The following is a 16,103-nucleotide window of genomic DNA, read 5'->3' on the forward strand; positions in this document are numbered from 1 at the left end:
CAGCCCTCACTTTTTATCTGCAGTTCAATTAAAAAACACAACTGAGGAAACATGTATAGATAGTAAAATATTTTAATTAAATATACAGGAGGTCATATACAAAATGTCTTTATTTTTTGTCTTGCTCGCCAGCTGGGTGATTGGTAAACAGATGGCTACTGTATCAAAAACACTTTCAGGATGCACATTAATGGAAACAACGTGGAAAAAAAGTGAAACGACAACAAATAAAAAGAGTATCCTAATTCTTAAACTGTAGTGTTTAAATCTAACATGATCACGGTGACCTTGAAACAGAGCAAACAAGGACACAGCTAGATTGTGTAACCGACTTTTATACTGTTTTTTTTTATACTATTTACAGATTATAACAGTTTATATGATAACAACCACGCGGTAGTATCTACAGTGCTATTTACACAGAAAATAAGACAGAGAAGGGTTGTCATGAATTGATCCCATATGAATGTTTTGTACAGGAGCCAGCACTAATGCCAGTTTTACCTACACAGCAATGTACAGTACTTAATCAGAAATTAATGTCTTTATCTAAGTATTCAGTAAAACTTTACACATAGACATTTACAGCTTTTTTTTTCTCTTTTGAAACACCAGACATATTCACTGTGTATTTCGTCTATCCTGGATTGCAATTATAGTGGTTGTAAAAGCCAGAGCAGGTGTTGCCTTGCTACCTCAGGCTATGGAGCATGGTAGGCATACTTTATGGAGTCTGGTACCTTTTCATCACTGCTAGAAAACACATACAGCACACATGCCCTGTGGATGCCAGACACCAGACCTGTGTCAGTATCAACTATCAGTAAATATTTTCAGGTTCTTCTATAATTGACTTCCTGACACAGTTAAGCTAAGTAAATAGATTAATTTAAGCACAAAAACTAACCATCAGGTTAATGCATAACTTTAAATTTTGTGCCATAACGGTCCAGTCTGGTGTCTGATAGCCAAGTGTGCCATATAGTTTTAGAATGAATGTCTGTGTGCTGCATTTCAGACAAGAGTGACAGTAATATTAACATTCCTACCTTGCTACAGAAGATAAACCTTAACAACTGTAGTGCTAACTCTAATCCAAGACTGCGAAAGGCACAGATATTTGCAAAGCAATAATATCCTAAGTGACAACATTCCTGTTAAATCATACAGTGAGTCTTTTCAGCGTGTTGAATTAAAGAGCTTGTTCACCAAAAAAAAAAAAAAAAAAAAGAAAGGGAGATTTTCAAGTCAAGAACAAAAAGATGAAATGCTGATTTCTTGTGGTGAGCATTCCACAGCAGACGGCTGCTTCATTATGCTGGTCCTACAGACAAAAACAAGCTGCTACAATCTACTCATCACAAGGGATTTTGGGGTCAAATTACTTTAAATTTCGAATTGGTGATTTGTCAACAGATCCAACATGGCCACTACTTATGCTGTATCTGAACTGAAATACATAACGAATAAAAACCTTAACTGAATAAAAAAATAAGTGAGTCTACAGTACATTTGTCATACGCAGCACCTCTGAATGTTATGATGAAACTATTTCATGTTATGCAGCACCGCAGTCAGAGTTAATGTCTTTACCATGGAGTCCTGTTTACATGCAGACATGTAAACAGATACAACACCCCTGGCTGCCTAAAGTGTAATAATGCACTAAACAGCTGTTGAGCATTGTTTGCAATGGTGAACGCACCTCTAGTTATATAAAGAATTTCATTTACGTTGTCATGTTACTTGTAGTGTTTTTAAGCAACAAAGTTTAGCCCTCAGACGCAGTAAACAAATGGCTTTTCTCTGTTGCCCTCCACTTTTCACACATCCAGAGCAACAACCTGACTCATGGTGACTGAGAGCAACAAACTGATTTGTGAGCACATACACATGAGCATTGTGCAAATAAAGATACAACAAAAAAGATACAGTAAGTGGTGATAAAAATAAAGAACAGTGCAAAGTATATAAACAAATGCATACACAAATTTAAAAAAAAAAAAAGAAAATGGAATTTTCAGTCTGACTTATGAGTTTATCAGTCTGTAATCAGCCAAAGTTTTTTAATCAGTGTTTTCCTTCGACTGAGCCACAATCCCCGAGCAAAGAGAGACAGAAAGAAAAAGACAAGCCGAAAAAGTTTCTGTGGATGAGGAAGGGGAGGGAGAAAGAAACTGTCCTCTCTCCCTCACAGTCTGGTGCTGGGGTGTACCGAGGACAGCTGAGGTGGTGGGAGGGTGGAGAGAGGGTACAGGTGATGCAACAGGTCCCCATACAGTGCTGCCCCACCTGGATGCCTGTAGAAGTGGTGTGGACTGGGGCTGGAGGCCAACAGCTGCCGGTGGAGAATCATGGGGTGGAAGGCTAACGGGGGCACAAGGGGAGAAACTGCTGACTGGCTCTTCAGGTACTGCAGACCTGGGTGCTGCTGGAGCCCGTCCTGGGCTCCTGGTGAGACCAGGCTGCCAGGTGGGTACATGCCAGTGTAGAGGTGTGCAGCATGGGGTGGGGGGAAGGTGGTTGTAGGGTGGCCCTCAGGGAGATGATTGTTAAGGTGAACAGCGTGGGCTGGCTCAGCTGGTTTCAATTCTTCTGGGTCGCTGCGTCGGATTGAGCCGGCAGGGTGGATCGGTGTCACCACACGGACTTTCCTTTCTGGGACTTCATCGTTATCGGGCTCCACTAGGCTCCGCTTGCTCGGTCGAATGGGGATGGTGAGGGACGAATCACTTGAAGCTTTGGGGCTGGGAAATGACTGCGATGATTCTGCTGAGCTCTGTTTGGGAGGAGAAATGGTCATAGGAGGAACTCTGCATGCCTTAGGGTGGGATTCCAAACCCTGGTGCATGATGGGATATGGGAGACTGCAGAAAGAGGGTTTGGAAAAGGAGGACACCCTCTGAGAGAGAGGTTTAGAAATTGTGAAGTCTCTGGGCTCATCATCTGCCCCTCTGCTTTCTCCGTGTGTTTGAGTCCTGTCACTGTAGTGAGATCTGTAGGCCAAGCCCTCTTGCTCCAGGCCACCACAGACAAAGCCCTGGCTGCCTTCACGGTCCCTGGTGTAGTGCTCTCTCCGCTCTCCGTTGGCAAAGCTGACCATCCTCTCCTGGCTCAGGCAGTTCTCAGTTTGCCTGTACAGACTGTGGAGGTGAGGGGAGGAGTAGCAGTCACCAGCGTAGCCCCGCGGCTGAGCAGCTGGGCCTTGGAGAAGCTTCTCTCCAGTGCTCTCCACACTGTCCTGGGCATGGTTTCGGGGGAGATAGGGCTGCCATGGTGGATTGACGTGAGGCTGAAGGTGATGGCTCGTTCGGCCGCTGTAGGTCTCTGAAAGCTCCCCGGCAGAGCCCCTCTCTGATGTGCAACTGGTGGCTTGTTGGTGAGGCTTGCTGCTCTGTGCATGCTGAATGACTGATGGCCTGAATATGGGTGCTACCTCCGGGATGTTGTCTGACACACACCCTTGCCTCAGTCCTACCACCTCCTCCTCATCTTTTCTCTTCTCCTTCTCCCTTTCTGCCACTGATATGACAGGGAGAGAGGAAGCTGCTGTGGAAGGTGGAGGCTGAAGAGGAGAAGTAAAGGAGAAAGGGTTGGACTCACACACTTGGGAGAGGAGCTTCTTTTTGGCCAAAGGCGACATGACCCCCTGACTGGTTTTGCAGTAGGCAGCTGTCTGTGCGGGGCCTTGGGAAGACTCCTTTTTAATGACTACATAGTCTTCTTTCTCCGGGAAGGAATCTGTGCTCAAATCTATACACTGTCTGTCTGCCTGCTTACACATTGGTAAAACCTTCCCCACTCTCCCACCATGACTTTCTATGGAGTCTTTGCCCCTGGAGGAGGACTCAGGCAGAGCAACATGTCCAGCAGGTTTGTTCTGATCCCAACGATGAGGCAGGTAGGGGTTTTTAGGAATGAAATGCCCTTCAGTTTGCTGTTCACAGGTCAGTTTTGCTTGGAGGACCTCAGTGATTTGCCTCCATTCAGGCTGGGGACCGGACCCTGCATGGAGCGGTAGGCCAGCATGTGGGGCTCTGGAGTCTGGCTCTTTGGGGCACAGTGAAGATGGCTGCTCCACTGCCAAGGATTCCTCTTTCTTCAGGGTAAGATGTAACTCTTCCTCCTCTATTACAATTGGTTCATCTATCAGAGATACCTCCTGATTTACAGCTGTGGACAGTTCATGATTCTCCTCTTTCTCCTTGGAGTCCTGCATGCAGAAAAACAGTTGTTACAGTCACAGTTTTCTTATTATATGGCAAGTTCAAAGGCAGTACTGATGAGAAAGCAAAGAGAGATGTGACAATGAAACTAAATTTAGACCAAGAAGGAATCCTGATGAGGCAGCAGTTGAGTGACGCCTGTGACTGACCTGTGATTGTTCTTGGCCTTTCACTGTCTCCTCTCTGTCCTTTTTACTCCCCAGCTTGGGATTGTTGGGGCCTTTCAATTTCTTGGCCCCAACTCCTTTGGCTTTGGCTCCTGAGGCCTTCTCTTGGCTGCCCTCCTGCCTCCTGGGTTTGGCCAAGGGGAGGGGTTTGTCCTGCTCACCTTTAATGTGCCTCTCGTAAGGAAGGAGGAGTCTGAGGAAGAATGCAGGCACAGGAATGCAGATGAGGCTGTGGTATGGTCGTGTTATGTCATGTCATGCTTCTAAGGAACAAATGTTTATCTATAATTTGGTTCATCACACACAAAACAAAAATATTTTCTTTAATAAAAGAAACTTTAGATTGGAAAAAAAAATCCACAAAACTATACATTTTGTATTTGGTATGAGTCCATACCAAACAGCGAATATTAAAATACAATAAACCACACAAGCATTTTGTTTGGTAATAGCAAAAACAGAATGAGCTGCAGCCATGCCACAGGCATGCAGTGTATCAAATACAGTGCTTTAAAACCTCCTTGTTTTAATACCTGGCAAGCACCAACAATCCTTTTGTAATTAAACTAGGTTAGGGGAAATCCAGGTTCAGATGTGTGCCAGAGTATGTGTGTCTGTAAGAATGTGAATAACCAGTTATCTCCTGCTAAGACAGATCACATTTGGTATTAGTTTAACCTTGAAAGAAAAGAATACATGTGTGAGTGTTGTGTGTGTGGGTGTGTGACGCTAATGTGGTTGGGAAAGAAAGGAGGAAAATGTCTTGAAGAATTGAAATCAAGCTGTTGAAATGAAGCCTCATAACATATGATATCTAATTTAATGTACTAATATGAATAATCACAGAAGCTCTTAAAGTGGTTACAGTAATAAAATATTTTAGCTGGTAACAGTAACAGCTCCAGTTTTTAGCACACTCTGCAGCTGTCATGATTAAATGCAGGAACGCTGCATTTGCTCCAACTTAATTAAGTCCATACTAAGTGACAAAGAACATTCTGTAGAAAAAACTTTCAACTATTTTTGACTTCTGTTATTTCTCTTCTGAATACTTCCCAAGTCAATTTTCCGTATCTGATGTCATAACTAATGGGAACATTAAGATCTGGATAACATAACAATACCCATGTGTAAAATAATGACATGAAGAAACCAGCGAGGGAAACTTTTAGACTTTTATTGCTCAGAAAAGAAAATGGAAATTGGCATTAGACCAGAAATAAGAAACGTTGTGGAGGAGAAAACCAAGACAACTGAAAACCTACAACACTCTAACTTCAATAAGCTCCTCTGAAAATCTCTCCAGCTCCTCTGTCAGGTTTTTTACAACAACAATCCATAAAAGCCCGACAGAAACATGACTTTCTCAGTCATGAGAAAAAATAAGGTCTTCTCGTGTAACGACAAGAGACGGTTGCACTATTCCTTTTAAGGGACATGGCGGTAAAACAAACAATGAATCAAGAGCTGTTTCGCCTCCTCTTCAAAAGGAAGAAAAAAAAGCCTCAGAGAGTTCAAGAGGCTCTGTGGGATTTTTTGTTATTTTTCCTCTGAACAAAAGTGCTGGCAGGGAAAGCGGTGAAACTACATTTCATACAGCTGGTCTGGCACCAGGCCCCAGGCCAAGAAAGGAAATGTACTATTAAATGTGACTTATTGGAAAGACAGAGAGCAAAAGGGTTGTGAAAGAGAAGAGGGGAGGGAAAGAGAGCAAAAGGAAAAAGAAACAGAGGGAGAGAGAGAGTGAAAGAGGGGATAATGACATGTTAATGAAGAGCACAAATGATTCTGAAAGAAGGAATGAAGAATCCTAGAAAACGGAGATTAAAACACATAGTCTTTTAAACTTTAAAATAGCAGCAGTGGTATTTATTTCAAATAGGGAAGTGGTTCTCAGGCTTTCTATATTTAGGATTTCAGAATAATTAGGCATTATAGCACAGAAAAGGTAGGTAGATCAAATGTTTCCCCATTATAAAAAAAAAGGTGAATTTGATTTCTTCAGGCTAGTAAATGTGTATTCATCATGCACAAATGTCCAGCTGTAATTATAATGATCAAAGGGCCAGAAAAGTGACACATATATAAAGTATACCCGGTTGCACTGTTGACTATCACAGTGATCTGTGGGAAAGAGATGGCTGCCTTGGCCTGGGTCAGCTTTATGGAATGTCAATATGGGGTGGGGGGTGGGGAGTCGCAGGCCCAGATAATGTAAGAGCTGAGCCCGGGAAATTACTGGAGCCTTAAATAGTTCCAAATGGAAAGGCTAAGATGCTGTGTTGGTCCGGAAACCAAAAATAAGTCTCAGGAAGTTCCCTACATTGTCACAGTTATTTTCTTTGTTGTGTTTAATGAATACAGGACAACTTACCAAAACTATAGCCTATTAAATGGTATGATTAATTCTTTTTACACCATATAACTTTAACAGTTTTATGTAAATTTCCACAAATGGCTGAATGAGCAAAGAAAATTCAGGCCACAGGGCTGTCACTCATTTATCCATTTTTAACTCTATGGTTAAAAACAAATAGTCATGTAATATAGCACTCATAATACAATACCACTTATATAAGTAGCAATTTCCTCCAAGGAAGGGGCTGAGCTTGGCAGCTACTGCATTAGTTGAGAGAAAGCCAGGTGTAGCTAAGACTTTGAGCCACTAGGTGGCGCGTGCTGCACTGAGAGATTCCAGGAAAGAATTTCATTAAGGCAGGAGAGGCAACATTTTTATGAGGTCAATAAATACTTAACTTCCTCTCATGCCAATTTATCACCCAGCTTTTGTTTAAGCTGCCGTTTTCCATGTTGATAACAAGCAACTAAAATATGAAGTGAAGAGATTAAATAAATTGAACAGGCAGAGGTAGAAGATGCCTCATGTAATTAATCTAAAAATTATAGTTTTTATACATATACAGACACACACATTTATATACATACATATGTGTGTGTGTGAATATATATATATATATATATATATATATATATATATATATATATATATATATATATATATATATATATATATATATATGATGAATTATATCTGATATCCGACTGTTCTTAAAATCAGTAAGATCAATAACAGTGTAATTCATCAAACCACAAATGTCAACTAAGCATATCTATACCTCTGAAATAATGGATTGCACACAAAGCAACCCCCACCCCTCCAAAAAGAAAAAAAAAAACAAAAAACAGACAACTTGGCAAAAACAAGGTGACTTTACCAGCAATGTGCTGCTCTCATCTGAGTTTTGTGTTACAGGAAGAAGCAGAGTGCTCAAATCCAAGAAATGCCTAAGTCACCAAATAAGTGGAAAAAGCCTGCGGGCTGTTCCATTTCAACAATTTCCCTCCCATCCGTGCTGAAATTAATTTTAGCTGGTGTTGTGTTAGGATCACAAGAGCTGCTTCATGCGTAAAAAAAAGGAAAAGAAACTATTTAAAGAGCTGGTGGACAAGCCCCAGGGCTGTAGAAAGATTTGGAAGAAAGAAAATGACTTACTTTTACAAGCGTGTGAGGAAAAGAGAATACAATAAAAAAGATAAAATCAAATCTTTATCACATCTAAATGCAATGATTAAGCATCATCAGCACAATGAGAAAACAATAACTGCTGCAGAGAGAGAGAGAGACATGAAGAAAAAGAGAGACTAGATGCCAGCAGAGGGATAAATAGACATTGTAGCTGGTCCCTCTGCTTTGGATTCATGCCTCAAAGCCCCTCTTTTGTCTCGAAGCCAAACCACTTGAGGTGACCCTCATTCATGCAGTTAAAACAGGAGTGCAGCGTAGGAATGTATGAAAAACTTAAGTCCTTTGTCAAGTCTGAAAATACCAGATTTAAAATGACCTCTACTGTTCCCCTGGGGTTTGCTCTCATTAGCTGCTGCTGCTGCAGCCTGTGGTAAATGTTCGCCATAGCAGGTGTGAGCCAGGAGTACTGACTGTTTAAAATAAATGTGTACTATTCTGCATAAAGTAACACTCAAGCCTTTCAGTCACTCAAGTATTAATACCACAAAATATACAGCATATGTTCCTTCTTGATCCCTTAAAGTGGAGTGAAATCTCTGCAAGAATGTCATTAATTTAATTTGCTACTACACTGAACTAGTTATTAATCTCAGTAGACTTGAATAGATTCTCATACAGTTGATTGCCTGTCACACGTCAGTGCTGTAATTTGTGATTTTTCATTGCCACTGGGGAAAGAAACCTTGGGCCTTCTGATTAAACACCACGCATTAAGAACTCACCCAATATTTCGATTTGTTAGATTGCTGCAAAAAAAAAAAAAAAATAGGATTTTTATCACTGAATGCTCAATGAAGCATTTTGTCTTGGGGATACCATCAAGCTCTCAGAGGTTAAAATAGCTGCCTGCTATTTTAGTGTAAAGAACATGCAGCTCTTTGGCTGCGTTCCCACTCAAGCTGGAGTCCAGATTCAGTAGAAGAGTCATTGGCAGTGCTTTTGATGCGGACAACATGTTGAGACATTGTTTACAGTGTTAAGGAATGCTGATGGAAATTGTACAATCATGGTCTCATACTGCAACTTCTCTCTCTGCCTCCTTTCTCTGTTACTTTATTCCTTTATTCTGAATTATTCTACAAGTTCATTATAATCTGTCATTGTTTTTGTCTTTCTCTCTCTCCCTCCCTCTTTAGGAATAAATGTGGGGGACATGGAGGTGATACTCTTTCCCCACCACCTCTTATAGCAATCCAATGATGTCCTCTGCTGTAGAACAAGAGACCAGAGTAGTTTAAATCTGTGTTTGAGCTACAGTATTAGACAAGGCCAGCTAAAGTGTAATGCACTACATTTGATGTATCTGCAGTACAGCAAGGACAATGCAGAGAGATGCTGACGAGTGCAAAATACTGAGCATCTAGCAGAATAAAATTAAAAAACACAATCTCTTGTGCCTTTTCTTCCCTCTAAATCTGAATGCTATCCTATTCTAAGTCTCAGTGTGAGGACTGGCTCAAGGTTTCCCAATAATTATGAGTAACAAATGTATTTTTATATCTGGAGAGCAGTTTTAGTGAATGCAGAGGAACATCGATACCAGGAGGAATGAATAAAGGCTGAATCAATAAAACATCTAGTCGACTAAAATTGGAACAGGCATGCATCTGTCTTAAAAGAAACACGTATCTGCATGATCTGAGCCAAAGAATATTTCACAGGCCTCAGACTCTGTGTACAGTACATCTGGCAAACATCTAATACTTTTAAGATGAAATGATTTAATCTAAAGCCCCTCATCTGCGCTCTCTGCTATTGCCCAAAACCTCAGAGTTTTTAAATAGCAAATTATTCTAAATTGCTTCTCTGTTGCCATGGATACCCCCCACCCCCCCAAAAACCCCCTCCCAACCCAATACCAATCCCGTTGTGCAATTACAGTAGAGTGCCAAGGCATGGTGAGGTATTAAAAATCTGTAAGAGGCAGAAATGAAGAGAGATAGTGAAATGTGATGTTTCTGTAACAAGAGATCACGTAGGAAACCAGGAAGATTAAATATGTAGGAGCTGTTAAAAGGCGCTGACCTGTATAATGAAAGAAACAGCATGAAGTGCAAGGCGGGGAGTGAGTGTGGGGGGGGGGCACAGGGAAAATGGCACAGCACAGAAGCAAAAGGCAGTCTATTTCAAGGTTATTGATGCCATCTTTTTCATGACCTCATTTTTAATTCAGAGCGCTGGGCCCTGACAGCTAATCTCGGGAAACCATTTAAATAAATATCATTAAAGCTTCCCCATAGCTGCAGTGGCAGACCTTGGCTTGGACATTTCTACATTGATTTTTCCCTGCACACTAATGAACAGCGCTCTGTGACTAAAAAACAGTAACGCTGAAAATGACAATTAGCTGAGGTTATCTCCCGTTCAATTCCAGCTATGTAACTCCATTACTACCAGTGATTACCGCCTTCTCCTGGACAGCATAAATATAATAATTATGCTGCTGGCTCCATCTTTCACAATAACATCTCCTAGGAAACCATTTCATATGATTTTACCATTAGGGCTGTAAAGGGATAATGTGTATAATTTAAAATGAGAGCTGAATGCTTGTGGATATTCACAGTCTTTAACCCAAATAACACCAAGACAGCCAAGAATATCCACTTAATTAAAAGCAATTATGTCCTGAAATATTGTTACCTTTCCTCTTACTAGCTTGAGACTTTTTGTTTCCTGCTCTACTCTACTTTGGCCTGCTGAGACAAATCAGATGTGATCCTTCTGAGAGAAGAGGAAAACATAAGTGTTGTTCCAGTTTTGTACACTGTACATTCTTCCCTGTGAATTATTTTTCTGTAGCACATTGACTAATGATTAAAGGTGGGAAACAAAGACGCCTCTGGGGAACAAACACACACTTCAGCGAGCCCACAAACAGCCTCATTCATCATGCAGAGAGAATGGCCGTGTTTGCTGAGTTAATACAATGAAGCTAATTGCCCTCCAAGCAGCCCAAACACCAAGGCTCAGCTAAAATTATTCCCCTGAATGGAAACTTGCTCAGCTTCAGCTGATCTCTCTCTCTCTCTCTCTCTCTCTCTCTCTCTCTCACTCACACACATGCCCCATCACCCCCACCCCTCCCTCTTACACCTTCTCTCTCTGTCAGCCTGATATTCACTGCAGTGTGTGGATATTATTGCTTTGTATTGATTCAGCATTATTTTCTCTCAGCTGCTTCTCGGTGGCTGGAGAGGGAAAGGCCAGCACAGCAGCAGTCACACCTCAGCGCTTCCCACACGGTTCTGTTCAACCCGTCTTCCTTCCTATGACCATATTTACATCTTATAAACTGATGAACAATACAGCTTTTTACATCTGACTTCAAATTAACTTGAAGACCAATACAGACCACAGAACAAGGATCAAGGACATGTTCTGACTTTTTCAATAAAATGATATGTATCATCTCTAATGCCAGGTGTTGCCTATTATTAGTGTAAATAAGGAACTCCACTGTGCAGCAGCTCCTCCTTTAAAGCATATCCCTGTAACGAAGAAGAACTGGAAATGCAGCGTAAACAATGAGACCACCCTCAGCCGCACATTTGGAGGCACACTGTCAGCTTGTGTACAAATACAACACACTGAACAATACACTCTCACAACTACGGTTTCACAAAATTTCTTGGAAAAGCCGCTCTGGCCGTTGCTGCCTATGCTTGCAAATTCGCTTACAGCATGCAATCTTGACACAATATGAAGTTGCCCGGCTCCCTCATATGGTACTACTGGCATATTGCTGTATTACTGACAGGTGTGTGTGTGTGTGTGTGTGTGTGTGTCTGAGCTGTGCTGATGCATGAACCTGCAGCAGCCAGAGAGATGTGGAGAGGGTCGCCGGCCTGGAGGAATGACCTGCTTCATGAGCGACTGGTTATCTCTTGTTGGGAAGATCGTATTTGGCATTTGTTTAACCTTGGGTAAGTGGGTGTGCTTGTGTGTGTGTTTGTGTGTGTGTTTGTGTCTGTGTTTGTGTTTGTGTTTGTGTTTGTGTTTGTGTTTGTGTTTGTGTGTGCGTGGGTGTGTGAGTGTGTGCAAGCAACTCTGCATAATACCCTCACAGCTCCCTCAGGATCATATCCATATGCTTTCTTTGGTTTGGTAATACCATCTGAGTGATTATAATGTGGAAGTACAAAATGCTGCAGTATCTGACTGAATGATTAGATGAATACATTAAAATGGTGTTTTCATTTTATCTTGCAGCTTTGTGTGCTTGCAATGCATATATGGTGGAAAGGGTATTTACTGTGTATGTGTATCCATGTAGGTCAGTTAATAATTCAAAACTGTGCTGTCATTTCGAGCTTTTAAATCCTCTTTGGCTTGCTTGTACAGCAGCATGGGTGGAGTTTACAGCATAATTGGTTCCATAGTGCCATGAAATTAATCAATTAATCCTAAATAAATAAAAAAAATAACCAAATCTCATCTCATCATGAATTGATTTGGGTCCACGAGGAATGAATTTCTTAATTCTATTAGAACAGCATGTGAGAGACAGTGATTTGCAAACAATTCCACTGTTGCAAGCACTAATCTTCATGTACGTGTAAGTGCACAGATTTCCTCTGAATAAGAACAATATTTGTCTTGTAGTGTCCAACATTGTGAAATCATATTTGATGCAGCTGTGAGGGAGTTTACTCACTTCAGGCGATGCAAACTGTTCCACATGTGCATGTGTAACAATAATGTGTCATATATGACCGCCGAACATAATAACTCACCTCTCATAGTGTCTCCGTGTACACGTGGCGGCACTTGTGCTGCTGGGGTTCCCGCCCAATTCATCATATACATGCTTCCATTGTCTGCGCACTGTGATCTGGAGGGACGGATGAGAAGACAGAGAGTAATAAGACCAAGAGAAAAAGAAAGAGAGACACAGGATGACAATAAGATGAATGTAGAGTGAAGAAAATTGAAAAAATATGAGCGTAAGAAAGACTAAAAAAACAAAAAAAAACAAAGAGAAAAACATAAGTGGTTGACATCATTTTGAGGTCTTGGGGAGTTACTGAGTCATGATGTTCCAGTTATTGAATCCTCAACACTCAATTCTCTAACATAATAAGCTCTGTTAACATCATACAGTCAGTTGTTCCTGCTATAACCCCTTATCCCATAACAGATGACGGGCTACAACACAAAACACAAAACTCCAGGCTGCCACAGAGCTAACAAAGCCTCAACATGAAACGTGAGATAATCAGCTGCAGATATGAGGGTTTTAAAAGGATATGAGCCCCAATTATATGAGCTGTATCCTGTTTATGGCCTGGTCTGGCTGTCTGTTTGGATGACATTATACCAGCTAGCTAATGAAGAAACAGGCATGAGCAATGCACTTGACGACTTCAACATCAAACATTGACTTCACTTTGGAAACACGTCGCACATGAATACTGAGTGAATAAATGGCACGTAGTGCTGCCAAGTTAAATGCCTCAGCCTCATACACACTTATTCCTGATCCAGACTAGTTGTGTGTGTGTGTGTGTGTGAATAAAGTATTATATATATGCTTAAGTTACTTCATCTCCAACATGGGAAAAAATGGGCAATTTGAACAATTTCCTTCTGACCAGTGCAGAGCAGAGGAACATGTGTTTTCCACTCTGGGTTGGTGGTGGTGGTGGTGGGGGGGGGGGGGGTGCAGGGGGAGGGAACAATGGCATCATTTTTGCTAAATTTGGCTGTGAGCAAGACTTTCTTCTTGGGAAAATAGTGACTGACCTCGAGGAGCAAAAGGAGGGCAGAGAAAGAACACAGAAAGGAGGGAAGAAGGGAGGCAGGTAGGAAGACAACAAGCGAGGGAGATATAATGGAGAGAAAGAAAGGAGGAGAGGGTAGACATCAGTAGGAGGGAAAGAGAAAGAGGTGGAGACGAAAGCAAGGAGGGACCTCGACGAAAAAGAAAGAATATATTGCCACATATGTGAATACTTACCAACTCATATCCTCCGAGTTTCTGAGCAGCTTGAAACATAGTCCAAAGGTTGACTGTGGGAGACAGAAGACAAACAAGGCAGTCAGGAACTCTGGGAAAGGACCTGAGCTGAAACCCACGACGTCATATAAAGTCATTACACCAGAAAGAGGGGGATAAACACAGAGCAGGAGGAAGTATTTAGATCCTTTAGTTAAATGAAAGGCACAATACCAAAATGTAAAAATACCCCATCAAAAAGCAGTTGATTTAAGCATCACCAGTGGAATGTACTTAAATAACAAACACAAAAGTGTTCATTATGCTGAATGGCCCCTTTCAGAGTTTTATCTTATATATTACATTACTGGATTAGTAGTACTGATGCATCAACATGTAAACAGTCTTTCAGTGATGTAGTTGGTCACGTTGGAGTTAATTTTACAAACTCTGTAAACTTGTTTTGTAGTTTAATCTAAAACAGTGCAACATATTTTATAGGCTAATGATATGTTTGGTAAGTTAAATCTCAAAATGCAGTTTAGCATTGAACCAAATTCTGTAAATAGTAGCATAGTGCATATAGATATACTGTAAACAAAGATGGATGAATGAATGTACAGAATGAACAATAAACCAAAAGGATAGTGACTGTAATATGTACAAAATAAACAAAAAACAATATACTAAATGTACAGTACAAATGATATGATGTGTCAGTAGTGCAACGATGGTAATACGTACAGTAATAATACATTTACTGAGTAAAAAGAACAATATTTCCTTTTCAAATGTTGTAGTCAAGTATCATGGATCCTTTATACTTTATGTTTGTAAAGGTACTTAGTTCCTTTCTACCACTGGAAGGAAGGAAAGGCAGTCAGGCTTATACATTGACTGCAATGTGATAAAATACAGCATATGCTTCATCCTGACAAAGAGATTTGTTAACCCTCAGCTGCAGCCTGCAGGTATGAATGAAAACCATTACAAGCATCAAACGTTTGGCAATATGCTCAAACTTCTGTTTGAACTAATGCAAATTCATTTGCATTGATTTCGCTATGCAAATACCCCATGACAGGCCATATCAAAATACAAGCCTTGTGTAACATTTTCCTAAAAATAGCCATGTAATTTTTCAGAAAGGCTTCAAACGGCTGTCTGTCTTTGAAAGAAAATATTTCCCACAAACAAAGAAGCACAAGTTCATTGGAGGACTTTTTGTGCCAATGACATTTGTATTTGATTTCTGTAACATCATTGTTTAACATTTTTATATGAAGGCCTATAAATAAGAAAAGGAGGCCTCGCCTGGGGAGAAATCCATCAAAATTCAATCTGTGCGTACACAAAGCCTTGCATTTGTCAAAATGACATTTTCCTATCTCCGCATTTGACAGCATTGATTTTTTCCTTCCCTCCTCTCTGCGACCGTTGTCAATGCACGGGTGGAATAACAAAGGGAGCTGGGTAGGTTTTTCTGTTTGAACTGAGCACTCTGCCGTATTGTGCTTTCTGACTGTAGAAACAGAAAGATGGTCTATTTAACTAGCTTGTTATGCATCGACTGTAATTACCACAATAGTACACGGGACTGGGAGGGAACAGAACAGATAAAGGAAATGAGAGAACATGCCTTTTCTTAGATGTCTTGTCATTAGCAATTTCTTTTCTTAATTCCCCTCTATTTGGCAGGGGCAATTATCACTGAGATAAGGATGACAAAACAGGAACACAATGCAGCCTCAATGACACACCGATGGCATGGCAATTAGACAACAAGGCTGAAAGAGGGAGACAAATTGGAACTGATGTTCACAATCACATGCTGATGCCCAAGAACTGATGCACACATGCGTCTGGAATAGCCACACACACACACACACACACACAGTTACTAGTTAATCTTGCAGATCAAGGACATCCAGAATATAAAATGCAACCGCCACTATTCCAGTTTTATTCCCACTCAGTACACTCTATCTTTCATTTCTTTCTATGCCTCTACTGCACCCATACAACTTCAATGGCAGCAGCTGTAGAGTCAGTATTAACCAAGTGATGAAAAATAGAAGGACAGCAACTCAAATGAATAAACTGTAGTCACAGTTTTCCTCTATACTGTCCAGCTCCTCAAATGTAACAGCCAACTATTTTCTGTCATTTCCTGTGATTCAGGTGCTAGTGTGTATTCAGCCTCTTTGAATGGGTTTACTGAAGTA

At 40.9% G+C, this 16,103-nt stretch overlaps 1 protein-coding gene across 1 annotated transcript in view; it reads right to left on the reverse strand.

Annotated features, from left to right (window-relative positions):
- Positions 1-56: 56 nt before the first annotated feature.
- Positions 57-16,103, reverse strand: part of arid5b (AT-rich interaction domain 5B) — a 73,728-nt gene continuing 57,681 nt past the window's right edge. The window contains exons 7-10 of the mRNA XM_041049555.1: positions 13,900-13,952; positions 12,677-12,774; positions 4,376-4,586; positions 57-4,213 (exon numbers count right to left, since the gene is read on the reverse strand). Of these exons, the coding sequence (XP_040905489.1) occupies positions 2,192-4,213; positions 4,376-4,586; positions 12,677-12,774; positions 13,900-13,952 (2,384 nt within the window). The 3' untranslated portion in view covers positions 57-2,191. The remainder of the gene's footprint in view (positions 4,214-4,375; positions 4,587-12,676; positions 12,775-13,899; positions 13,953-16,103) is intronic.

Source organism: Toxotes jaculatrix, chromosome 11 (assembly GCF_017976425.1).
Source record: "Toxotes jaculatrix isolate fToxJac2 chromosome 11, fToxJac2.pri, whole genome shotgun sequence".
NCBI classification, from domain to species: Eukaryota; Metazoa; Chordata; class Actinopteri; family Toxotidae; genus Toxotes; species Toxotes jaculatrix.